At 41.2% G+C, this 27024-nt stretch overlaps 1 protein-coding gene across 1 annotated transcript in view; it reads right to left on the minus strand.

Annotated features, from left to right (window-relative positions):
• PDE3A (phosphodiesterase 3A) overlaps positions 1–27024 on the minus strand; it is a 218762-nt gene that overhangs the window by 63287 nt on the left and 128451 nt on the right. Inside the window, exon 2 of the mRNA XM_034063030.1 lies at positions 14028–14078. Coding sequence (XP_033918921.1) covers positions 14028–14078 — 51 coding nt within the window. The remainder of the gene's footprint in view (positions 1–14027; positions 14079–27024) is intronic.

Genomic DNA, 27024 nt, shown 5'->3' on the forward strand with positions numbered 1-27024 from the left:
AAGAGTCTTGTTCCATCTCCTTTACTGTCTCCCATCAGGTATTTACACACACTGACAAGATCACCCTGAGCCTTCTCTTTTTCAGGCTGAACAGCCCCAGCTCTCTCAGCGTCTCCCCATATCACAGATGTTCCAATACCTTCATCACTTTTATGGCCCTTTTTTGTACACTCTCCAGTATTTTCGTGTATCTCTTGTGCAGACTGCACAGCTGTACCCAGTACTCCAGATGTGTCTCTCCAGTGCTGAGCTGAGAAAGATCACCTCCCTCGACCTGTCAGCAATGCTCTGCCCAATGCAAGTACATGATTTTGTCAGCTTGCTTTCCCATAAGAACACAATGCTGGCTTATGTTCAACTTGGTGTCCACCAGGACCCCCGAGGTTCATCTCTGCCTGCTCCCTAGCCAGTCAATCTGTAGTCTCTACTGGTGCCTGCAGTTATTTCTTCACAGGTGTGGGAGGACTTTGTATTTCCCTCTGTTGAACTTCATAAGATTCCTCTTGCCCCATTTCCCCAGCCTATCAAGGTTCCTCTGAATGGGAGCACAACCAACCGGTGCAGCAGCCAGTCCTCCCAGTTCTGTACCATCTCTAAATGTACTGAGGGTTCACTCTGTCCATCATCCAGGTTTATTAATAAACATACTTTTTTTGTGCATAGTTTTCTTTCTTGTTTGTATTTTTGCAGTTCAGTAACTGATGCATCTACCCCTCCTCTAGGGGCTTGTCTGCTCACCATAACAAGTAATTATGAACTCTAGATTCAATGTCTGATAATCTCCAGACTTCCTTTATGGACTGCATGAATTTATACTGCTCTTGTAACATTCGAGGTTATTGAGGAATTGGAAATTGAGCAATGCATACCCATTACACAATGAACCTTTGATCTTTAAAATCCAGCCCAACATGAAATTCTCTTTTTTTTATGGCTTGCCTTCAAAATTTACTCCATCTCTGGCTTATTCGAAAATCTCAGGAGGCTGCTCCAATAATTCAGTTTGAAATTATGAACACTGATCCATCAGCCACAGAATGAAATTATGGCTCACTACTAAAATCAAGCAGAAAAAGAACATCTGCTGTTGAGAACAGCTGATCAGCTGTGAGCCTTTCCATTGGGAAACTCGTGAAATGAGCTACTAGAGAGTTCAGCATGTGTTCTTCTAAGGAAAGAACAATAGGAAATACTTGCACTTATTTATTCTTTAAAACTATCCCAGAGAGCAGCAATTACAGCTTACGTTATCTTCCCCAGTATGGACACAAAGCACAGGGGGAAAAAACCCAACAAACCAAAACACTATTAATAATAATGTTTTTAAAACGAAGTTTCCATTATAGAGTGAGGTCAGACAGTTGATTTTGTCCTTGTTACTGAAAACATCTTCCGACGCTAACGGCATTGTGGAACTCTGTAAGGAAGGTTAGAGCAGCCCACATCCTCTAGCAATACTACTATTAACGTACGGTGGAAGAACCTTGGCTGAAGACTAGGCATAATCACCACTCAGTAAGAAATTAAGTACAGTAATCATGTTCCATGTTCATTCCCTAACTGAGTTAATCTGAAAACAGGAAGCCAAAAATGTGTAATGATTGTGTTCAACAATTTCTTCTGGAAGGCAAAAAATACCTGAAGCACACATAGGCAATAAGTGAGATTTCAGATGTTACTGGACATGAAAAGAACACTTTGTGGCACAACTCTCAGCTTTAATAGTTGTGAGGAACCAAAACTTAGTCTTTATCATCACAAAAGCCACAGTCCTACATCATTTTAATGTGTTGGACTTTTTTCTTGACAAGGAAGCTATCTGTATTGCCCATTATTACACTGGCCATCGCTTCCTTTTGTTAAGACCTGTTTTCAGTTGCTTATACTTTTGCAAGACTTTAACCATTTGCACTGACATTTTGCCTTGCCTGTTGGTTAGCCTGTATCTGGAAAATTCTACCCAGCATAGCCATTTCCAGAAGACAAAGGAAAACTGTTTTACTCATCATTAACTACTAACCTCTTTGAGGTTCACCACTTTGAACTCCTACCATTCTCAGTATAGCTCAGAGATTGGCGTATGGATGCCCAAATTTCAGCGACTTGAAGAATCTGCAATCTGAAAACCTGCAGATGGTTTTAGCTTGTGCTAAAACAGAGAAACTGAATTTCTGCAGAGTGAACCCTCTGAAAGTCTCTACGTTTCTCTATGGATACTTAAAGGTAACCAGCAACTTTAACTGTGAGATGCCAATAAACTTCAAATCCCCCTAAATCTAACACACAGTGTAACAGATGCCCTAAGCATTGTCCCTAAAGTTCGCAACTGGAAAATAACAACAACAACAAAAGCAGCCTGAAGACCATAAGCCTCTGAAGAACTTCAAAGGAAGTTGTAAAGAAGCAATCGAGAAATGGTCCCACAGTCACAGCTATGGCCTGTGGCTCAACTCCACACTTGCAAAGCAAGGCCAAATCTGAGGCACATTATTTCTCCAAGACAGCTTTCTGCATTACGTCACTCATTTTCCACATTAGAAAGCAAAAAAGTATTTTATAGATCATTTCTTAATCACAGTCTCAGCTTTCTGCACCTTTCCTTATGTGCAAAGCAACTTTCCTCCTCTAGTTCCATCGTCATATTGCAACCAACCCACAACCTTCCCATGAGGCCTCTTCCTCATAAAATCGCACACTCCACAAATCTCTGCTTTGCCAGTAAAGCTTTGAAATCTTGCCTGCTGAATGAAAGGATAATGTAAGGTTTTATTAACAAATAATAACCTCGAAAACCACAAAATCATACTTAAAATAAAACATTTCTTAAAAATCTGTTTTCAGGTGCAATAAGAGGGATTGGATGAGGTACAAGGATCACTGCTGGGATGTGTCCCAGCAGGAACTCCGCTCCAGGCATGTATTCCCCATTCTGTAACACCTGGCTGCATGGATTTTAATAAGCTGGAGATGCAAGGGGAGCTGGGGACTCTCACTTTGTTCCTGTGGCCACCTGCACTGCTGCTCCTGCAGCCCGTCTGATATTGCTGGCACACACTTCTAAGTAAATGCAATGAATGCAATGATACAAGGCAGCACACTACCTCCACCTTGGCTTGCACTGCTTCTCAGCAATGTTTATCAGTGTATGTTTATTATTCTGCTGTCACTGAAACCTCAAGATACCATGTATTGTGGTGGTCGTGCTATGGCAAGCATACCTAGCCAACACGCACCATAGCCTGCCTGGGTTGTTATGCAAAGGGAATAATCAGGGACAACCCACGGGCATAGGCACTTGAAAAGAAAAATAACATCTTGGCCCCAGCTCTGTTGCACACCCTCCTAATCCTTAGTCAATCTGAAAGCCAGAAAGACCTACACAGTCCCACACAACCTGCCTCCTCGCCCACAACCATCGTTTCATACCCTTCTGTGTGAAGAGCTTCATGCCTTTGCACAGAAAGCAGGCACACACAAAGAATCGTTGCTGCACTAAAGGTTTTCTTCCAGGTCCCTGCCACTGTCCTGCTTGTAAATCAGCCTCTGCCATGGCTCTTCCCTATACAAACATTCATATTGATGCATTCACGCCTGCTGTCAAGATGCAAGTGCTCTCTTGCAGAGGCTTGTGCTTCTTCAGCATGAAGTTCCCAGTACAGCTGGTTCTAGCCAAAGACAATCAGCAGTGCCATACGTAAAGCACAGGAGCTCCAACCTTCTCATAAAGATAACAGATACGACGCATCCATCCTCATGGGTGTATAGGGGTTATGAGTGAGGACCATTCAGAGCAGAAAGGCAATTAATTAGGTAATAATATTAAAAAAGAAAGAAGTTAAAACATAGCTCCCAATTCTGTCAAGGTGAACTTCTTCCATTTCTTTACAGCAGCATTATTCCATCAGAATTATATCATACATGAACATACTGCATGATGCAATGGTATATTAAGCTCTCTTAGAAAATCCCTTGATTTATCATTTCCCAGATATGATTCAAGTGATACTGGGATCAGTTTATTTGCTGCTTAGCACACTGCATGGGTTGTAGGCTATGGAGTTTTTCCTATCTGCCAGATCAGTGGTAAGGAACAGGATATGGCACCACACATGTAAACTGACTTAGGCACTGTTGTGCTATAAATCACTAGCAGGTAATGAGAGGTATCACTTCATGGGATTTACACAAATCCACCAAAATCTAAACTAGTGATTTAGTAGTACAGAATCTATTTCAATTTCTGTGTTCACCTAAACTTCAACAAAGGCAAGTACAAGGTCTTGTGCCTGGGTTGGGGCAATCCCAAGCACAAATACAGGCTGAGAATTGTTTGAGAGCAGCCTTGAAGAGAAGGACTTGAGGTTGTTGAGAAGCTCAACATGAGCTGGCAGGGCACACTCACAGCCCAGAAAGCCAACCATATGCTGAGCTGCATCAAAAGAAGCATGACCAGCACATTGAGGGAAGTGATCCTGCTCCTCTGCTCTTGCAAAACCCCATCTGGAGTTCTTCACTCAGTTCTGGGGCCATCTCTTCTGGGATGTGGACCTGCTCAAGTCCTGAGGAGGCCCATGAAGATGCTCAGAGGGCTAGAACACTTCTCATACAAAGACATGATGAGAGAGTTGGGCTTGTTCAGCTTGGAGAAGGCTCTGGGGAGACCTTACATCAGTCTCCCAGTATCAAAAAGGGGCTTACAGGAATTCTGGAGATGGACTTCTTACATGGATCAGTAGTGAAGGGATAAGTGGGAATGGCTTTAAAATGGTATAGCAGAGATCTAGATTTGATGTTAGGAAAAAATTCTTCACCATAAGACTTGTGAGGCAGCAGAATATGTTGCCCAGAGAAGCTGTGAATGCCCCATCCCTGGAAGTGTTCAAGGCCAGGCTGGATAGGGCTGTATGCAACCTGGTCTAGTGGGAAGTGTCCCTGCCCATGGTAATCTTTAAGGTCCATTCCAACTCAGACCACTCTATGATTCTACGATTCTATTGGATTATTTAGCTTTTACATTCTTGTATAAATCTAAAATCTTTAAATTCACAGTCATCAAAGAAACAAAAGTTTCCATTATGGGCTAATGTGTGAAGATTTTTCTTGCTGTAGGACTGGTATCAAATACAGCTTATGCTCAAATACTATGGCTCATGAAATCTACAGGGAATTTCAGGCAGAGAGAAATACTCAACATCCTTACAGCAGATATTTAACACTTTGTCATCTTTAGCTTATTTGGTTAACACAGCATTTTAAATGCTTAGCCATTCAGTGAAATCATTCTCAGTTGCAGTTACCAGGGATAAAAAAAATCAGGATCAGTCCAAGAAACAAGATCCTCAGACACATACACAGAATAAAACCAACAGAGAATTGCCACCCAAACCTGTACTGAAACTTCAAAAAAGACTTTCAGGCAATCCTATCTGTTGCATGGACACCAAAGAAAAGCGTTCAGAAATTCCTTCCTTAGATCTATAAATGTAGGTCCTTCTGAAATTACTGAGAGATATAAAGACATTCAAGATTCAAACACTAAAAGATACTACACTTTGTTGACTAGAGGCTAATATATGCAATTCATCATCATTTACCTTAAATTTACCTATGCAAAATGCCCACAGGATAAAGCTCTTCTACATACAAAAACGTATAGCCAGGTAAGGCACTTTACATCAACCAAAATCAAAAAGATCAAATTTAGGGTTCATGCTCAAATCCACTTTCCTCAGCCTTCCACACACATAAAATGTGAAAAACCAATCAACCAACCAAAAAATCCCCTTGCCATAGCAGACCCTGGAAAGACTCTATGTAATGTCTGTGAGTGTAAGAGATGCTCAAAAGGTGAAGAATAAAATTACATAACAACCCAGCCCTTCCACCCTACAACCCACCAAACAGTATTGTCTATAGCCATGGTAACCACTCTTGTTTTTTCTCTACTCATGCTTCTCAGCCTTCTTACCCTTGCTGAAACAGTTCTGTGTTTCATTCAACTTGATGTAAAGAATATAAGATGATGAATAAAAACCACTTAATGACTTTTAAAGGATAGAAAGTATGTTCAAATAGAGCATCAGACTTCACTGTGGACTTACAGCTTTCATGTCCTTAAAAGTCAGATTTGCCATAGTGTTTTAAACTAGAAACAAGATCAAGCAAAAATCCAACTTTTAGAATTCAATTTTATTTCCTTCTTTTAGTCTTAAAAAAAGGAAAAAAAAGCAAACCAGTTTGGAGAACTGTTGTCATTTTTAAGATAAATATCTTTCTTCTTCTCTGAAGAGAGAAATAACCTACAATGTTGCTCCTTATCAATCGAAACATATCATTTTCTCAAGGTTAGCCTAGAACATGGTAAGCTTGTGCATCTCTTTAAGGGCTAAATAACGAATCAGCATCAAAAAGCACAGCTGTTATTTTTAAATGATAACTATGTGAACAGGATCAGTCTAAACTGCTCTTTGTGGCTGTCATCTTGCACAGTAACTCTATTTTCCTGTGAGGCACTATTGAGCAATGGGGAACACAAGTAGAGCAGCTCCACTTCACCTGTGCCACCCGGTGTAACAAGCATTACAAACAGCCAGAGAAACACTTGTCTTTGAAGCTGACCATCATCTTCCCTCCCTTAGTTTACATTCAGACAATCTCTACGGATTCACACTATGGTTAAGTCAACCCTATCTACATGCATCACTTACTGTGTCTCACTTCTCCCAGACAGGTAGATGGGTCAAGGGAATTTCCTTTTCTCTCTTAAAACCTTACAGAGGTATTGAGGGGCTGATGATGGAAAGGATACACCAGCACTGTGCAGTCAAGCACACCTCACACCTAGGTATGGAACACTTGTTTTTTGCCAGATCTATCATACTGTAACACAGCATGATGCAATGTAACTTCAGGGTTAGACTGATTAGAAGGAAAGGGAGTGCTTGGCTAAAATACAGCTTTCCTTTGAAATTACATTAGTGCCTCTATAACTTCATAACAGAAACAAGATGACAAGTGACTCACTTCATAGCAGAGCATTTATTTACCCTTCTTTTACCAGTAGATTCAAGAATGCCTGATTGAATTGGATCAATTCAATTAATGAAATTGTATTCATCAACAATTCCTTATTATTTTTATTGTGAATCTTTTTATTGTGAATTACCAGAGAATCTGATTCTTTTGCAAATTAGTATTTCAGCTAGTTTAAATGATAGCAAACCAAAGAAGAAGAATTATCTAGGTATCTGTTCAGGGAAAAAAAAAGTATTTCTTAAAGAAGGATTTTTAAATATTTAAAAGGCATATTCTTATTTAACCAGAAAACATGAGCCTGATGTGACAGGACATGACAGCATGGCAGTTTTTGACTAGTAATATGCCTGAGATCTCTGGATGTTCACAGTGGTCCAATTTGGCTTTAAAAAGCTACAACTCTATAAAATATGGTATGCAACCTGCACTTCTCTTTCCCTTCTCAGTGAAAAATGTAAACGAGGATCCTTCTCAAAAACTGGGAAGTATTTCTGTAGCCCATCTGTCTTTCTTTTGAAGGATTTTCTCCCAAATTGCCTCTTTCCCAATGATAAAGACATCCCTTCATAGTCAACTGCTTTATAAAAAGAAAACTTATTATGGAAAACTGAGTTGTAATAAGCTACTACCTCCACTTTAATATTCTTTCTAGGATTATTTCTTCTAGTGTCCTTACATCCCAAGGTATTAAAAGTGAATTCACAGTATCTGGAGTGGCTGGAGCAAGAAATAAAAATGTACTAATTATACTCCCCTTCAACATAACTTCATCCTTCTTCTGGTGACAATGCTCGCTCCAAACATCATCCCATGATTTTTACATTACATCTGCTTTTCCCAGCAGATGTTTACATATATTCTGTTTACATCTGCTTTACTCTCATCCTTGTTAATGCATTTCAAATGATGCATCAACCAAGATGATGCATCAAGAAGGTGCTGAGGTTCTATAAATGTATTACATCTATTTGTAATCAGTGATTTCATACATACATGTAAGATGAAATGCAACAAAGACATGGACGAGGAACACATCAGCAGCAGACTACACTTTTCCTTAGCAACTCAGTTTTAAATACTCCTAAGCCCTTTAGAAAAGTCTCATTTTTGAGACAGGGGAATTGTGCTGGTTAAATAAGTCTGCATTAGTGGGCTGTCATGGCACCTCCACATGTACAAGCACATGCTCTTGCAAAATCATTTTGCACCTTTTGTACTATTCATCATGGAAATGACAAGTAACTGTCAGCTGACTCTTACTGTATGCAGAAGACCCCAACCACCACTGTTAAATCATGACAAATCTCTTCACAGTGGCACTGCAAGGGAAGACAGAGACACAACATATTCACCAGAGCACAATACCTGGTCAGTAGCGGGAATAGACTCCCATCTACGCTTCAGCAAATACAAAGATTTCCGGCTCATGATTCTGAATCTGCTCTATAGGTTTCCCCACACTTGAGAAAAAGGCTTCTCCTAAACCAGTGTCACGAGCCTTATTCTGGATTCCCGTGCTTCATTTCTGTAGATGGCAGAGCTCTCCGATGTACAGAAGTCTTTTCAAGCTGCAAGGTTGAGACTGGTCACACACAAGCTTCTCACACAAGCGTCCGTTTCCTTACAGTGCCACGACAAAGGGAGTTGGGTGAGAGAGTGAAAAGCCCGTCTTTCACCGACGAATTACCTCGCAAAAGCCTGAAGTAGGTAGACAACACCAGACGCACTCAATCTGAAAATAGCTGTTGCTTAGGAACTGGAGGGGTAAAACGCAGCACCTCAGAAATATAATTGAGAGCTTTTATGTTAAAGACACTGGACATCTGTGTTTCTCTCCTGATTATCATCCCTTTATAATGTTGGAGGAATGGCTGCTTGATTCCACTTGCTCCTGGAGCTACGCCTACATCTTCAGCAAGCCAAACAAGTCTTGACGACAGAGCAACAAATAACTCCCACACATTCAAGGTCCCTCCTAAAAATGCGTGCACAGAGCGTGCCGTGTGTCCCACCTAGAATTTCTTAGAAGGATCACACTTTATGTTTCCCTACAGCTATTAAAATACAGTTTACATATCTTTTCTGCAGAGAGATAATATGTCAAGGATGAATTCTGCTAGTCACATTTTGTTGTAGCGTGTACAGATAAATGGCTTTGATGTTTTCTCCTCACATCAGTGAGATGTTGCAGTTTTAAAGGCTGTGTGTGTGTATCTGAGAGAAAGAGATTTCTTTAGGTGGGTTAAACATTTCTAAACGTTTAGAAATGTCTTTAACTTGGAACCCGGTTTCAAAGTTCTGTGCCCAAATTGTAATCTGTATTAATTAAAACTAAGCATGGAACATAACAAAGTTCACTTTGCACCTTCTGCATGATTTCAAATCCAGAGAGTAAGTTCTCTGCATGAAGCATTTACACCAGGAAGTGTTATCAAAAAGAGAAGGGGAGGGTGGGGGGGAAAGTTGTAGGTAGCCAGTAATTCATTGCTCTTTGTAAGGTAACCTATAATTCACTCTAATTACAGCAGCCTTAATAGTAGGATTATTCTAAAAGAAAAGGAATCCTACAACATACACATATGCATACATATGTGTGTAAGCTATAAGAAAGTGAGTGTGGTGTTGGTGTGGAAGTCAGGAGCAAGTTAAATATTGTAAAGACAGCTTTTTTCTTATCCCATTTACATTCTATTGAATTACAGATGCTTATCAGGAGACAAACTCCTGCAAACAGAAATTCCCATAAGCCTCAGTGTATTTCATTTGACATCCATCATTACCTGTAACTATAGCATTTTGCATTTAACTCCCACATGCAGAAAAGGAATGTATTCCAAGTGGGCCATTAAGAAGAATGACATGCACTATAGTAGTTTCCCCTTGTGTTTCAACACATACCAGAAAAAAACTACTCGCTCTTGAAAAAAAAGCCTTAACAGAATTAGAGTTTTCTTTAATGAGTCTTGGTAGAAGAATTTTACAAGTTTATATGTGGATTTTAATTTTATATTATGGTAAACCAGTGGTTCCATTTCCTTTCTCACAAGTTACATTGCCAATAGTCAGACACGCAAGTGGCTTCTTCAGATCTATCTTCCCACTTTCTTCATTTTACTCCACAAGAACAGAAGATCATGAAAGACTAATAGATTGTCTTCCAATAACGTACACCTAAACTCCTTCCTGCCCTCTCGCTGCTTGCCAAAGCAGCTCAGACTACCACTGGCCAGGAGAAACCTTTTCTCCCAAGTCCACTATTTCTCTGCTGCAGGAAAGCCCTGCAGACCTAGGGAAGCACCATAAGTAACCCTGGCAGATCTGCAGGCAAATCTTTAAACACCTGATGCATTAGATTTGAAGCAAAAGTCTTTTTAACAGATTATTCATCTTAATTTTTAAGGAATCCATTGTTTAACAAAGCGTACCTTTATTAAGGATGCAAATTGACAACACTGTAACTAAATCACACAGGGATAAAACAGGTCTTTTATATTACACACAAAACCAGAAAGCTTCCAATTTCGCCTAACCTTTCAAGGAACTACTTAAATTAGGTTTAAGACTATTGCTATCAAAGACAGCTTTCAGAGACATATGAAAGAGAGTCTGCGGACAGGGTGGAAGAACTGAGGCTTATTTTCTTCCCCCTAACAAAAGTTTTCTTGCTTGCTTCTTGTGACTGGGCACTAGAACACCATATGGTAATCAGAGAGCCTGGATAATTTTCTTTTCCCACCCTATTCAAGACCCTTTAACATTTCTGTGTTGCAACTCCTTGATTCTTGGGTTTATAATGATTAGCTTTCTAGAAGGTTTGCAGAACACCTATTCACAGCAGAAATGAAATAAACACCATAGGATGAAATTGATTAAAACTATGCACCTCTTTTTAGATGGATGTCGTGGTTTAAACCAAATCCGGACAGTTCATTCACTCACTCCCCCCTCTTGCTCCCCCAACTCCCGGAGAGTTAGGAAGGAGGATACAAAGAATGTAGCCCCCATGGGTTGAGATAAGAACAGTTTAATAGCTAAGGCACAACACAAATCACTACTGCTGCTACTACTACAAACAATAATGATAAAGCCAATAACAAGTGAAGAGAATACAACACCTCACCAGCCACCGACCCATAACTCACCTCACCCTGCCCGACCGAGCACCGACTGATAACACCTCCATCCCCCCAGAGCTCTAGCCCTTCTGGGTCTCTCCCAGTTACATACTGTGTATGACGTGCTATGGTATGGAATACCTCTTTGGCTAGCCTGGCTCAGGTGTCCTGTCTCTCCTTCCTCCCGGCCTCCCCTCCTCCCTGGCAGAGCATGAGCTCAGAAAAGGCCTTGGACAAACCAAACGTTTGAGCAGTAACTCAAAACATACTTGCTATCAGCAACCGTTCCCAGCCCGAAAGTCAAAACACAGACTGCACCAGCTACCAAGGAGGAGAAAAATGACTGCTACTGCTCAAACCAGGACAATGGATTTAGAAGGAAACACCTCACTGCCTTGTCAAGGAAACATTACACAGGCAGATTTAATCCTGTTTTGAAGGAATGTGCTCTTGGGGGTGAAGTATTTTTGCTTATTTTGTTAAAAAAAATAAAGACATTCTGCCTAAGAAATAAAATAATCCGTTTTCTACATGAAAAACGGATACAGAATTTTCTAGACTAATGTTTTTAATGAATCAACAATATCCTTCAGGAAAGGTTCAAACAACTGCAGGCTGAACTGCAGAGAATACCACTGGACTTCCACCCCTCCCCTTTTATTTTAATATGAAATGGTGGTGGATTATCTAAAACAACACACAGGGACAATACAAAACCATTCTCAGAAAGAGAAATCTTTAAAATGTATATAGTTATCTTCTCACAATTATCTCAGCCTCTACTGAAACCCAGAGAACTTCATCTATATATTTAGTAACCAGGTATCTCATTCTGCCAAAGTACAACCTTCCCTAACAGTACCCTACAAATGGTTTTACTTGCACTTCATATAGATGGGCATTTGCAGCAACTGGAGACCTCCTTCTTTGGAATTTGGCCGTCCATGCAAGCCCTCCTTATTCTCAGGAAGGGCTGAAAAAGAGAAACCAGGCAATATATTAATTTCTCTGGAATGCTCCTTGGAAGAAACTGTGGCCTCATGAGAGAAAATAATTAAAACATTCTTTGGCAACTATTCCATCCTGTGAGCTCACCTTTGCAGAAAGCTCAAAGAAGATCTATTCAACAGCCCAAGTCCAATTTCCTGCAGCAAAATACATTTTTCTAGTCAACTTGATCCACTTTACCTTTTAATTTAAAATCTATTTAGACCAGACTGATACTTATTCCCTTCCACCAAAATCCCTTTCTCTAATGTTTCATATTGGCCAGTTGTAAATCTTCAAGTGTCTAGCTGACCTTCAAGCATGGAGGCACATAGCCAACAGGATGTATCAGGCATGAGGATTCAGATAGGACTTAGGCCTCTGTCTCTGATGCAACACCAGCACAGACTTCATATGCACTCCAGTCACCACCAGTCTCTTAATATTTGGCTGCTATAGGCAAAGCATTAGGACTCTAAGACATGGTTCAGAGCACACAAAAGACTACCCATATTTTCAGATGCGTACAAAAATTGAATGAAGATTTGTAATAATGCTAGAAAAGTTTAAGAAGTCTAAATCACCTCAAGAATCCTTCAAGAGATGGACTTGCTCTCAACAATAGAGTCCAATTTATCTTCCATTCTTTAGACCAGAAGAACACAACATGATCAACTACCACATCAGATGAGGCAGGAGACATACTAAACAGGTCTCACCTTAGTGGATAGGCTTTCCCTGATTTCTGAAATGCTTCAGTTTCCACTCAAAACCAGCTTACTTTCTGTTTTATCTTTTTGAAATGACAGTCACCTGAAACAATCAGACCTGCAACCCATCTGAAGTTGTTTAATGAAATACTGCATTTCCTGCAATTCAACATGGTTTTGAAATGAAGATGTAAGACAAAAGCTTAGAAAGCTAAAAAAGAAATGTAGAATTCTGCGACAAGGGCAAAACTTTCAAAACTTAGTAAATGAATTTTGCACTAAAACCAGTAAATCTTGTCTATTAAAACAAGTAGCAGATGCCTGATTAACACGATATTCCTCATTGAAAAGCAGGTGATACAGTGATTTTTGTAAGGGGGAGTTATGAAGGTTAAATTAGGACCTACCCTACTGAGATGAAGGTTGCAAACATAGCTCCACAGCAGCAAAGCCTGTTTATTATAGATTTAGACATAGATGCTCACATTCATATAAAATCCTTCACCTGAAGGAAAAACATTTCCAGAATACCAGAGCCTTAATAATGTATTTACAGAGTTTCAACACCAGATGGGACAGACTGCTTTACTGAAGCAGGAAAATTCCTGAATATCAATATTGGGAGGGATGACTTCTTCACAGCAACTGTAATTCTATAGGTAATTTAATGATGGCACTGACATTGCCAGCATCATTCCCTTTCAGTGATGTGCCAAGAGCAAACTACACATGGCTTTCTTGCACCTCTCCACAGTTCTAATACCACTAATCCCCTTATTACTGAACAAGGTGACAGGACCATCCAAGTTTTACAGGTTTGTCAGGTTTAAAAAGCCCAAAACACCACAAACTTACACACATTATTTGAAATCACGTTCCTTTGATATCCTTATGGAGACAGCTGAGTATGAAATGCTTTCTCAATACATCTAATCTATCTTTCTGCTACTGAAAGAAACTTTCTGTTGCATGACTCCACTCTGCCTGGATCAACTGTTTGGACTACACCAGTCAAAAATGAAATTAATGAAAGGTGTCACAGGTTTATGCTTTTTTCCATTGATTCAGTCCTGCAAATATTAACAAAACGACAACTTTGCCAACCTCAGATGGAAAACTTGCTTAAATACCTCCAACTTTTAAAAAGCCAAAACCAAACACAAAATATTGACCAACTGACCTGTGAGCCTCTGGGTCCTCTTTTGTGATCCCATTCAGAATGCCCCATGAGCTGGAAAACAAAGAAAAGAACAGGTAAGTGATAGAGTGCACTCATCAGCTTGGATTAAAACGTTCACACTTTCATATACATTACACAATTTCTTTGAAAAAACAGGTTTGCTTTTACAGTTTATTTCACACAGCTTTTAGCTTCATAATGAGAGTGAGAAGACTTGGGAGTTGCTACTGTAACTTTGTACCTTTACATTCAGAGCTAAAACACATCTAGCATCACAACACTGCTCCAGCACCTCCCATATGAAGACAGGCTGAGAAAGTTGGGGCTGTTCAGCCTGGAGAAGAGAAGGCTGCGTGGAGACCTCATAGCAGCCTTCCAGTATCTGAAGGGGGCCTACAGGGATGCTGGAGAGGGACTCTTCATTAGGGACTGTAGTGATAGGACAAGGGGTAATGGGTTGAAACTTAAGCAGCAGAGGTTTAGACTGGATATAAGGAAGAAATTCTTTACTGTAAGGATGGTGAAGCACTGGAATGGGTTGTCCAGGGAGGTGGTGAATGCTCCATCCCTGGCAGTGTTCAAGGCCAGGTTGGATGAAGCCTTGGGTGATATGGTTTAGTGTGAGGTGTCCCTGCCCATGGCAGGGGGGTTGGAACTAGATGATCTTGAGGTCCTTTCCAACCCTAACTATTCTGTGATTCTATGACAATGAAGTTATCCTCACACCTGCCTATAAAACCCTGGAAAGCACCAGGGAGTGCCCAGACACAACCAAGCGGTGCAGGACGCAAGGCAACTGCTGCTGCTAATCCTGCCTCTGATCACTCAGCTACTATGTGTTCCAGCCTGGGAGCTGTTGGTTTTCTTTTTTACAGCTACTCAGGGATCTCTTCTGGGTAATGCTTTTGTTTTTTACTCATATGAGCATAGCTTAATGCAACTATAAAAATATGTGCATAAAAATAGGAGGATTAATGTGACATGTAATGACTTACAGCCATGAACATTTTCTTGCTCATTTTCTCCCCAACATTTGCTCCCAAAGGAAATGCCTTCTCCCAGGTCAGAGGTAGGCAGTGAGATTTACAACCTCCTTACTGCAGAACATGCTTTCGAAACACTCATCCCAGGACAACAGATCATAACTACTTTGAAAAATGAGGAAAGCCACATACATCTCAGATGAAACCTTTATCTCCTCCATCAACTGTTCCTATTTATCCTTTTGCTCTCCAAGGGCCCCTTTATTACTTACAATTACCTACCCCCTAACTGGAGACAAACCACACATGCAGATAGGCATCAAAGATCAGAAATGTCACCCCGTTTCTTTTTACCTGATACAGCCTCACAACTGACCCCCTCATTTTACTGTAGTTATTTCCTTTTTCCATTCACTGTTGGTGGAAATAGTGGCTGTGCCAGGTTTCCCTGTTTGTTTCTCCATACTGTCATGTTTACTCATTACTGTATGAAACCAAGCTTTGATGTTTATGAAAGCTGGCCTCTCAGTAAATAACTGGCATTCAAACGCTACCAAGAGATGCATCTACCAAAGGTTATGTGCTTCACAGAACCTCTGCCAAAAACCTCATACCTGTGCTTCCTCCCTGGCTCCCGCCACTCCGCACCAAGAAAACCTCTTCAGTTTTAACTCCTCAGCCCCTATGACTTGGTGGTGAAGTGCTGCCTGCTGCTTTCTTAATTTACTTGGCTAAGGAAAAATCAATTTAGCTTGAGTCTGACCACCTGCAATTCCCAGCATGATAAGGGATATCTTTATCTACAACTTCCTACCAGTGAAATAAGCACAAAGAGTATGCCTGTTATTTCACAGTTAAGGGAAAAGGATTAATGTTACAGGCCTGGCTATGGTTACTGTAGTTCTCTGGGCTCTGACATTTGGTTTTGAGGATGTGGTATGTGCTGCCAAGTGTAGCATGAGATCCCACTGCCAGGGTTTTCATGCTCTCACCCTCACTGAATCCATAGTTTACTGAAATGTGAAGGGATTTCTTTACTATTGTTACCAAAAATAAGAAAGAGAGTTAAGAGTCAAGCTTGGAGTTACAGTTCCCACTAGAGGAGATACACTGAATATAGGGATGCTTCCAGTCCAGCCAAGTCCCAGGAAGACAGACTAAAGTGTGCCAGGGGTGGTTACTTGTGATCACCACCAATCCTCAAGCCCAAATCAAGTTGTCTTAATCATTCATTCTTCTTCAGGCACAATTTGCCCAACCTGTTCCCTGTTTCTCAGTTCCTGCCTAGTGTTTCACATCACCACACAGTTTTTCAGCCCCCAGAGTGCTATCCTGTGCTTCCCCAGCCACACAGCCAACCCCTGCTCTACTCCACTGCTTCTCCTCCTCTACAGGTTGCAGGTGCCTTTTGGCCCTGGTTCCCCATCTCTAGCCCTGCTCCTCTAGGAGTGGGTTAATCCTTGGATGTTCCATAGAGGCAATGGTACAGCAGCAACTGTTACAGTGAAAAGTAAGTCTGAAGGCTGTAACAACTCATCCTGGCTTCATTTCTCAGCATCTAACTATCAAAATCACTTACAGGAGAGAGGCCAAAGTCACCAATGAAGCAACCAGTCATAAACCTGTTGGAACCAACAGAGTTACCCCTTGCTTATCCCAGCACCATTTTATTAGCAAACTGCTAACTCCTAACAGCAAATTACACAACCTGCATTTCATCTTATTTCTCTACAAATGTGCCTTTGTGGAATCAGACATGTTTGTATTTTTTCTGATAGATCCATTGCCCCTAGTGTAAAAGCATTTCAACACCATTGTTCTCTCTTTGTGTGTCACTATGACTGGGTGCTCTGCTGAGTTAATCCCTCTGGTTACCACCTGGTAAAATGGTGAGCACAAGGAAGCAAAGAAAGAGTTCTAGGATGGTACGAGATCTTGTCAATTCTTGGCAGTTTTTAAGCATGGTAGGAAAGTTCATGACCCTGAAAAGCCAACCTTTTCCTCCCATTTTTATAACCTACCATATCTTACTTGGCTTTAAAATGTATTTCTTCCTCACAAGCTAGAAAATGGTTTTTATCTCATGCCAGAATGTTTCTGGCATATCTATAATGGTCCATAGTAACAAGGGAGCGAAGTAGGGGGAAAAAAGAATAAATAAGTGTATCACACAAAAGGGCCTCAAGCTTTAAGATGAAGACAGAAAACAAAACAAACAGGTAGAGCAGTTATAACAAAGTCTCTGCCAGGTCAACAGAAGCACGATTGCCTCAGTATGACACCCTTTAGTGCAATGAATGCACTAAATATGCATGAATATGCAGAAGAGGAGGAAAGCAAGTATGTCTGACCTATTGGGCTACTGGAAGTCACAATTTCTACAAGCTTTATAGACATCAAAAGATGCAAAAAACAGTATTAAACCACCACAAGCCAACACAAAAAGCCCCAAACACCAGCCAACCATAAACACAGACAGTGTGCATACATCCCCTCCAGTCCAAGTCAGCCTTTTGAAATCAGAAAACAAAAAGAAGAAGTTATGTCTTTTAATTGGTGCAGGCATGAGAACAGAGACTTCCATTTGATGAACTGATCTAGTCCAGAGTGATGGTAAACAGCCTCACACCATCCAATTACTTTATCATTCTTACTGATCAAGTTGCTGAGGCTGAGCATAGCAGCAGCAGAGAAGGAGGGATGAAACAAAAATCAGACTCCCACACGGCTTATATTCATGCAGTCTCCCTCAAAAGGAAAGGATCTACTCTGCATTTCATCTAAAACTGCCCTGGAAACTCAGCTCTGACAGTTTTAACACTTCAAGATGAAGGCAGCTTTCAGCAACAAAAGCAACTCTTGCATGTTCAAGAATGCACAAAAACATGGGCTTCACTAAAGCCAGCTGGCTCAGACTACCCTAATTCACTAACAGGTCTCCAGGGAAAACAGCCACCCCCAGTACCAATGAGTGTGAGGACTGTGAATGAGGCAGGAATGGAGAAGACCCCAATACCAAAATCATGGTCACAGAGAGAAAAAGAGAAGTGCAAAAGGGTTGGCTCACTCTGAACACATAGGGTGGTAGTCTGTGCTCTAAAACTCAGGCTTTCACTATGAACAGTATGAAGTCTCTAGACCTCGTGGTTGTAAAACCAAATTTGATATGTAAACCAGATGTTCACAAATGCAATGATACTGGCAAATGAGTAAGGAATGGTACAAAGGACTTTCTGTATTAGGTATACCATGCCAAAGTAGAACAAAACCATGAAAATTAGCATCTTCAGCTCTCACATCTCTAAATGCAGTTGGTCTCCTATTTGGTGATTTAATTAAAGCCCTGGCATATGATTACATAACAATCTCAACTTTCATTAAAATTCATGAGTCGTGAGTTTAAGTCTCTTTAGTATTAGAGAACTGCAGGAAAACGTGACCCACACATACTGTAAAAGATCGAAACAAATAAGACAGAAAGTAATGAATGACAATACAAACTTTCTTAGCTGCTTCTAGGCCTTGTTTTTTCCTTAAATCATCTTTTCTGGCCTAGGTTTTTGATTTTGGCACCCCTGAACCAGCAACACTGCTAATGATGCCAACAAACAAAACAACTTCCCAAAGAAAAACAACTCACAGACATAGAAAAGGCACAACCTTATGATGAGGACCTCCACAGTTGGGCACAAGTGGGAACAAATCCCAGCGTTTAGAATAGGGGCAGTCCCAAGTATATTCATAGGAAGTGAAGGGAGTCCTCAGTAGCAGACTGCAACAGCATTGTGAAACCACAGGGGTTTTTATTAAGGAAATCTAACACTCAGCACAGTTCCATTAGAAGGAATAAGCAGATCTTTTCATGGCAAGTATTTAAGAGAACCAATGAAGCAATTACACTTAGCATTTAATAAAAGACTTTAAATCAATTCAGAACCTATTCTAATTCTATTCAGATCACAGTCTACAACTCTGGAATTTTATTTAGCTAACATATGCAACACTTTCAAAGTTACAAAGAAATATCATATGTTGATGACAAAGGTGAGCTATGCCAGCCATAACAATGGTATTCAACCATAGTAAATGGTATTCAACCAGACCGAAACGGGATCACACGGTCCAAATGCATATGTATTCTGACTTCTTCCCTCGGACTTTAAAGGTTTCAGACAGTGGATGGACACCACATTTCCATTTCAAAGAGGAGAAGAGAGCCCTACTCTAGTGAATAATTGAAAGGTGAGCACCAAGCAAAACACAGGAATGCCTGGGAGATGAACATTTGGTATCAAGTATTGTCTATTGAACTGGCTGTTACACATGAATAGGATATCCTGCGCTCCCCAAACACCTGAGGAACCTGTAAAAATGCCTTTTTGCCACTCCTGCAAACAGCATCCAATAGAAGCATCCAATCTGGCTGGCACCTGGTTTCAGCTTTTGCCAAAATAGCAGAGCCTGTATTTAAACATGAGCATAACATCTTCCCTCTTTAGAAGAGATTTTGTTGAATGGACATGTTGAGGATGTGGAACAGTGTCTCACTGTTGAGCTCTTTGACACTGCCTCCTTACAGCTTGAGCTGAATGGGCACAGTATGATACATATTCTCTGACTGAATGGGTATTAGCCATGCTTCAGTCAGGATCATATTTCCACTGGTAAAAAGAAACTGTTTGTTACCAGCATGTAGGCACAAAATGTTTCGGATAAACTTCTTTTTTAGTAACAAAAAAAGAACAAATTATTTCCTTGATTACGTATTAGAAGAAACATTTATTTTTGCAAATATGCAGGAGTCTGGTCATACAGAAACTAACTGGGGTCATTTTGCAGATGCTATTTTGAACAGGATTCCTTCTATGTGACAGACTGTTCCCTGCACTTTCATGGTAATCATGATAAAAGAAGTGATTTACTGCCTCAACTGACTTAGGGAGTGTGGTTTTGATGTGGACATCATCAACAGGAAAAGTTAAGCAGGCTGTAGCTGCTGAGATTCAGCACTGGCAGATCCTGATAACACAGCACAGGAGCAACTGTGTGGCTGCATTGACCACCCTCTCCATCCAGTGGCATAGCTGCAGCTTGCCCTTCGGGCACCCAAAGCATCAGAAACGTCCTCCTTGCTGTGTGGTGAGCATGATTAAACACAGGCACGTGTAGACTATGACACACAGATAGCAAAGTGCTCCAATATTTGGACAAACAAGCCCTTTTCCACATCCACTTGCCAACTCCCAGGGTCAGCTTAAAGCACAAGATGTCAGCGCCGCGCTGTTCAGCCAGATATGTGAGCTGCACGCTCGCTCCATCGTGGCCTCTGGCTGTGCAGTTAGCCGGGAGGAAACTCCCCACCCAAATGCTCCCAATGCATTGGAGTCCTGCAAATCATCCAGGTCAGCCCCCATTCTGGCTACAAAACACAACAAAAACCCCTAACCTCAATAAAATAACTAAATGAATAAACTGGTTGGGTGGGGAGTGTGTGTAAGAACCTTTCAGCTGCCTCCTAATCAAATAAATGGTTTCAAAGCTTTGTGGGCTGCCGGACAACAGCTGGAAGCAGAGGTAAGAGTTCTGAACAGAAATGCTTTGAAACTTGGCATTGCCTTGAACTGGAGGCAGGGCCAGCAAGATAGAAGGATGTGAGTGGAGCTACAGCGAATGGCTTCCCTGTGGGGTGAGCTTCATGTAGGGATGGAGTTAAGTCCTCTGAAGCTGGTATCCTGGTGAAGCTGGAAGCCTTAGAAGTTGCCTCCTTGACCCCTACAGCCCTCTCACAGCCTGGCTGGCAGGTCAAGCAATGAAGCACAGCACTGCCAGAGGCTACACAAACAGGTTAAAAATACATATGTCAAGCAGATACCCTGTATAGACAGTGAAATGATACTGAGCTGCTGTGGCAGAATGGAATGCAGAAAATAGGGCACTCGGTAAGGCTGAAGGGAGGCAAGTGAGCACTGCAGCACAGGAGAGCAATGCGAAAGGCACCAGCAGTGACTGTCCCACAGGCACGACGAAGAAACCATCCTCAGCACTTAAGCAGGGACTCAGCTCCAAAGGAATGAGATCATATCTGGCGCTGGGCGAGACGGCAAGAGAGAGACCACATTTTTGAGGACTTTTCTCATGGCAGCATATGACCTTTTAGAATATTTCCAGACAATAAACTGCATCTGACTTCTTCAGGGATCTTGGCTGCCTTGCACGGGGGCAGGAGGCACAAAGATGTACGACACAGCAAGCTGGAAGCGGTGGGTTCACGCACAACTGTTGTGCCCCTCGCTCCACACCACTTGGAATGAGCAGGTTTAACTTCAGACAGTATGAAGGCATTGTGAAATAAACGTAGGTGGAAAAAGGCATGGGAATATCCACCTCCACACCCTGTATCTGGATTTATAGAAACTTTTGTCACAACTACTTAAACAGATGACAGCAGTAAAACAAATTCATACAGGTTTCTACTACTTTTAGTCCCACCATTGCATTTCTTGGGTTCCTATTAATCTTTCACATATCAAACAAGATTTTAAACAATGGGGTTTGTAGGCAGAGCTGCAGTAAAACACAGAGAACGATTTTTTATCAAAGAAAAGCAACTTAGTGATCTCCAAGGATGGATGCAGATGTGGACCAGATTTCTTTCAGCAAAGGATTCCTAGGTTAAGAGCTTTATCTTAATATTGATATTTAAAAGACTTCCAGAATAAGTGAATACACCAAATAAATTGATAATAAGATATCCCTTTCACTGATCTGGTGGATTAATAATAGGCATGTTGATCTGGTGGTCTAGTATACAACAAGCAAAGTGTTCAGTTTTCCAGGTAGTCATTTCCCATTCTGAGCATAATCATGAAATCGAAAGCCCTAGTAAACAAAACCTATGCAGATGAGACAAAAAATGAGGGAACAGAGACTCTGACATCTTCCCACCTTAACCCTGGCCGTAATATACAGACAGTAACCTACAGAAGAACATTCCTTGGTATGGGTAGGCCAGGGCAACACAGCAATACCAAGACTCCTAAGTGTAACAGAAGCTGACAAAAGAACAGTAAGAGATTGTTAAAAAGAAGAAAATTACTATTTAAGCCATGCTTGTTATTCAAAGCAGACACATTAAGTTCCTGGATTTCAAAGCCACGCAGTCAAATCCACTCTGCTGTATCTAAGTTCCTAGAAAAAGTCAGAAAGCTTATTTACTTTTTTCCATTGGGAATCATTAACAATGCATTAAGAACCCTAGTCACAATACCAGACCTGGCACAGGCTTGATAAACTAGCTAGCTACTGCAGCAGACAAAGTCAGCATAGTCTGAAAGTACCTTTAGATATCGAAAGCATATTATGCATTTTTAAGGGAGTCTAAAGACTTCTACAAAGAAGTCTGCCCTGCAACATGTTACCAATACCATTCTCTCTTTAGTGCACAGGTTTTCTTTCACTTTTCACCTTTTGAGAGATTCTAGTCTCATATACAGTATTTCTGCTTTCAGTTGTTACTCAACACAAGCCATGAAGATGACGTGCTTTTTCTGGATAGTTATCAGTGCACAGGAGGGTCTCTGCTTCCAAAGAAATTACTTCCTTGAAGATATAAGAGGATGTCTTTTTGCATAGCAGTTAAAACTCCACTAAAAGAGTAAGAAAACTAAGGGATTCTTCAGTCAAGCTCTGATTTTAGGTGAATCATCCGCAATACTAACACAAAACATGAAAGGTCAGATGGAAGGCAACTTAGTCCAGCTAGTTTAGTAAGTGTATTAGTCAAACAGGCGACCACTCCGGTAGTATGCATAAAAACAGGGATTTCCCAATTCAATTCCCAGTGGATAAGTGTCTACCTCACAGTAAAAAACAAACAAACAAAACACACAAACAGAGAAAAGAAAAACTCAAAGGAAAAAACCAAACCAAATCCACCCCCCCCCCAAAAAAAGCCCCCATAATCCAACAAGAATTCCAAACCAAACCCCAAAATATTGTCAAACTGACATCCTTATGGCAGTTGCAGCAGAAATAAAACCACCTTAGGACTGAGTAAGCATGGTGTTGTCACCAGACACAGAACCTTCAGAAGTGGTTCCTCTGCAACAGAACTGAGCCACATCAGCAGGAGCAGGGACAAGCTTGTGCCTCCTCTGTACTTCCCCTGTGGGTGCGGAATGGGGTTTCACCATAGCTGTCAAGGCAAAACCTCTCACCAGAGCAAAGGGCCAGTTAGAAAAAAGAAGGGGATAGAAGGAGAAAGAGAGAACCCCCAAACCCCAACTGCTTGTTCAGAGAGGTCAAATAAAGGCTGCCATACCACTGCCCCCCAAGCAACAGACTCCAATAGTTTGAATAAATCAGACTGCTGGCATACAGGGAGAAAAAAACTGCCTTTTTTAATATCACAACTTAATGTTCACATGGTGCAAAACACAAAACACAGTGATTACAGCAATCAGCCCTTGGTGAGGCTCAAATACAGTGAGGCAGAAAGCCAGAAACATAATTCCTTACAATTTCAGCAGCTCATTTTCCTGAAATGCATTAACTTTAATGGTAGCACACTAGGCAATAGCTGAGATTTCCAAACTGGGATCCTGAGAACTCAGCCTCCCTCACAGAGCAGGTTGACCCACAGTGCTTTCTCCCACCATGAGAGCAGCACTACATCTGCTCAGGTGAAGCCACAGCTTCCAGGGTTAGCCTGGAAAAGGAGAGAGCATCGCTCTGCCAAACTCATTCCAGCTTGACACCCACACAAATGAGCCACTTCTTTCATTAGCACACCATTTTCTCAGTTTTTGAGGCTTCACAACACAGAATAGCACTGACATTTCAACAGCTAGATCCTAGCTAGCACATGTCCTGAAATCACACTGTAGAGCCTGGTATCTTACTGAAAAACCTCAATGTCAAAGCTCAAAGTACATTAGTTTAAACACACCCTTAGGGGGATTTTATACTAACTACTTTCTATTTCAGACTATTCACTTTAAGCTCAACCAGCAAGGCCACATCACTCATCCAGGAAAACTCCCCTCTCTGCCACCCAATCTCAATCAACCTGCCAAATTAATTATCACCCTGCATTTGTCTATTGCTAAGGGGGGGAAGGCAAATAGATGAACGTAGCAGTGACCCGAGCAAAAATGAATCCTCTGAAACGGAACTAATTAAATCAGTTCAGTGATCTTCTTCCAGCACAACATGTTTCACCCTCCCCTTCCCCATTAGACCAGTTCCGCATCTCCTCTAACCGTCCTCACATGGGGCTCAGGTATCTATCCAGCAGCAAACTAGGGATCTTTCCTACTCCTCCTTGTAACTGCATGGTTTAAAAAACAACTGTCAGAAAATTCACCACGATAACTTCACACTGACATTTACATGCAGATTCCTGGCCACAGAATATGTGTTTCAGCCAGGCAGCAGGATTCGATTACCTACCTCAAATTTATGGGACCACAGGCACCAACATTTGGTGCTTCACTGGCTCTACAAAATGAGCAGAACTTAAAGCACTGGCAGAGCAAGGCTTCCCCTTTGGTCCTTAAGTCAGGCCTTATAGCAGAGCTATAACACACAGAGAAATGACAGAATTTGTGGATTTTAAATCACTTCCATGAGTCAGACACCAAACCTTGTGTTAACTACATTCCTAACCTAGCAAGTACATGTGCATGCATGACCACAGAATTGGTGACACTGCTGACTCAAAAGCGACTAGTCCAAGGAAACACGTTACACATGCAGTTTAGACTTTCCCATCCTATAATTTTAGGTGACAGTCCAGCTGAAATGCCTGCAAAAATACAGTTGGGCCATAAATTTCCCCCACCAATGGAAACAGTAATTTTTGCTGCACTCATGCTGTCAGACAAAGCATGAAATGCTTTTGAGGCTGATAACATTGAGAATATTGGAAGTTATAGATGTAGGACTACAACAGAAACACCAGCCTCTCCACTCTCAGTGCACTTCACTTTCCATCATTTCCCTCTGTATGCAGAACATAGAATCATAGAATCATAGAACAGTTAGGATTGGAAAGGACCTCAAGATCATCATGTTCAGAGCAAGAGCAGAAAAGGGAAAGGCAACTCAGGACAAGAAATGCAGGGTGACAGGCCCACTTGGGGAACAAAAAGAAACCAAAGCAGGTTTCCCTTTGTTAGGGAATTTGAATATAAAGCCAATCCCAGCTTGCTTTTCTCCCTATGCAATTTTTAATATGGTCAGTGCTTCCTTAGAAAGCAGGCACATCACAAATGGAGTACTGAAAGTACTGAAATCTGGATGCCTGCATCAAGACAGGTAAAGGTTCAGAGGCAGGAACCCTGACAGTGCCATCTTCGATAACAGTACACAGCAACAGAACACCACACAGAGGTAGGATTCTGAGTAATCTCTAGGTGGGTGCCTACACAGGCAACAGTTTGTCATTCACACCCATCTGCTGCTCCAAATCACACACACAGCCTGTCACACACTCTTCCCCATCTGGATTGCAGAGATGCTGGATACAAACAGGCAAAAGCCAGGAAGACGAATATCAGGCTTGCACTGTACAAAGGGGAATAAGCAGTCAGCTTCATTGCCTCCAATGAGAGTAATTTCAATGGAGATTTCTAGAAGTCAAAGTAAAAACAGCTATTTCACAATGGCTGCAGGTTTTTCCATGATCTGAAATCCTGTCTTTCAAACCAGGATGACTCTTCAAAAGCTTTGCTTCTGAGATTTTATTTTTAAAGTAATAAACCCACACATGTTGTCTTAAGAGGGATATCATAAAATACATTCCCTTGCAACACTGTCTGCCAACATTTAATTCCACATAGTCACCCAAGCCATGTTTCCATAGTGTCACAGCACTGCTAACAGCAAAACCAGAGCCCACAAAAGGTTCAGTCTCTATCATGGTGCAAAGGATGCAGAAAATATATGCTACTCAGAGGTGTCACGGTGCAAATGGATATACCAGGTGGTGTTTATAGTGAGAAGGAGAAAGGTAGAGCAGAGGAGAGGACTGGTCTGGGAGGGCTGACCTCAAAAGAATGGGCTTGAGACACATGTGGCTATCACATCCCCTCTGTTTTGGGACCCCAGTTTTGGTTTGGTTAAATCGAGTCACACAAAAGCTGCTGAAATATGCTCTGGCAGAAAAATCTTCCATTGAAAATATATCATTTTGACTAATCTGCCTTTCAGAAATAGGTTTCAACAGAATTTAGGAGCATTTCTGTGACTGAAAGAAGAAGCTGCCTGTCAAAAAGGTCCTATTCAAAGCAGCTCTGAAATCTGCTTTTTTTCATATGAGCAAATACTTCCTCTTCCACCATTGCTCTTTTCTTCCCCAGAATCTCAGTCCTTGCATAATATAACTTTGCATGTTGCTGAAAGATACTTCTAAACCAAACTTCATTAAAAAAGGCAGTAGCTCCTCTTCTTACAGGAAGCCGTTCAGCACTCTATTAATCTCATTATGGTTTTAACCCCTGCTTTTTTGCTGAAAAAGTAATTCAAGTTCCTTATTCTTGTGTCCAAGTATTTTTCTTTTATCTTCTTAGGTTCAACTTGTGTAAAAATGTTACTTTGATTCAGAAGTGGTATTTTAGTAGACATTAATACACATCATTTTACCCTAACCAGGAGAGTTCAGATAGAAAGTTATTTATATTTCAAGCTACAAAACCACCAACAACAACCGAACAAAACAGTACACACCCCACCCCACACCCCCAATACCCCAAAACCAAACTGGACCAGTCAAATAAAAACACACAAAAACCTCTATCCATCAAAAACACAGATCTTGGCAGTGCTAAGCAGCTGTGCAGATCTGGTCCTATGACTATGAAAAGAGATGTCTAGATTTGTGTTGATCAGAGGTGCAATCCTGATCCCCTAATGCTACCAACACTTTCATCAATTCAGCTTAGCCTGGATGTTACTCTTTTTCTCTTGTACCTGGGAACTAGCCTGGTCTTTTGGGAGACACAGCTGAACACAGC

Source organism: Melopsittacus undulatus, chromosome 5 (assembly GCF_012275295.1).
Source record: "Melopsittacus undulatus isolate bMelUnd1 chromosome 5, bMelUnd1.mat.Z, whole genome shotgun sequence".
NCBI lineage: Eukaryota > Metazoa > Chordata > Aves > Psittaciformes > Psittaculidae > Melopsittacus > Melopsittacus undulatus.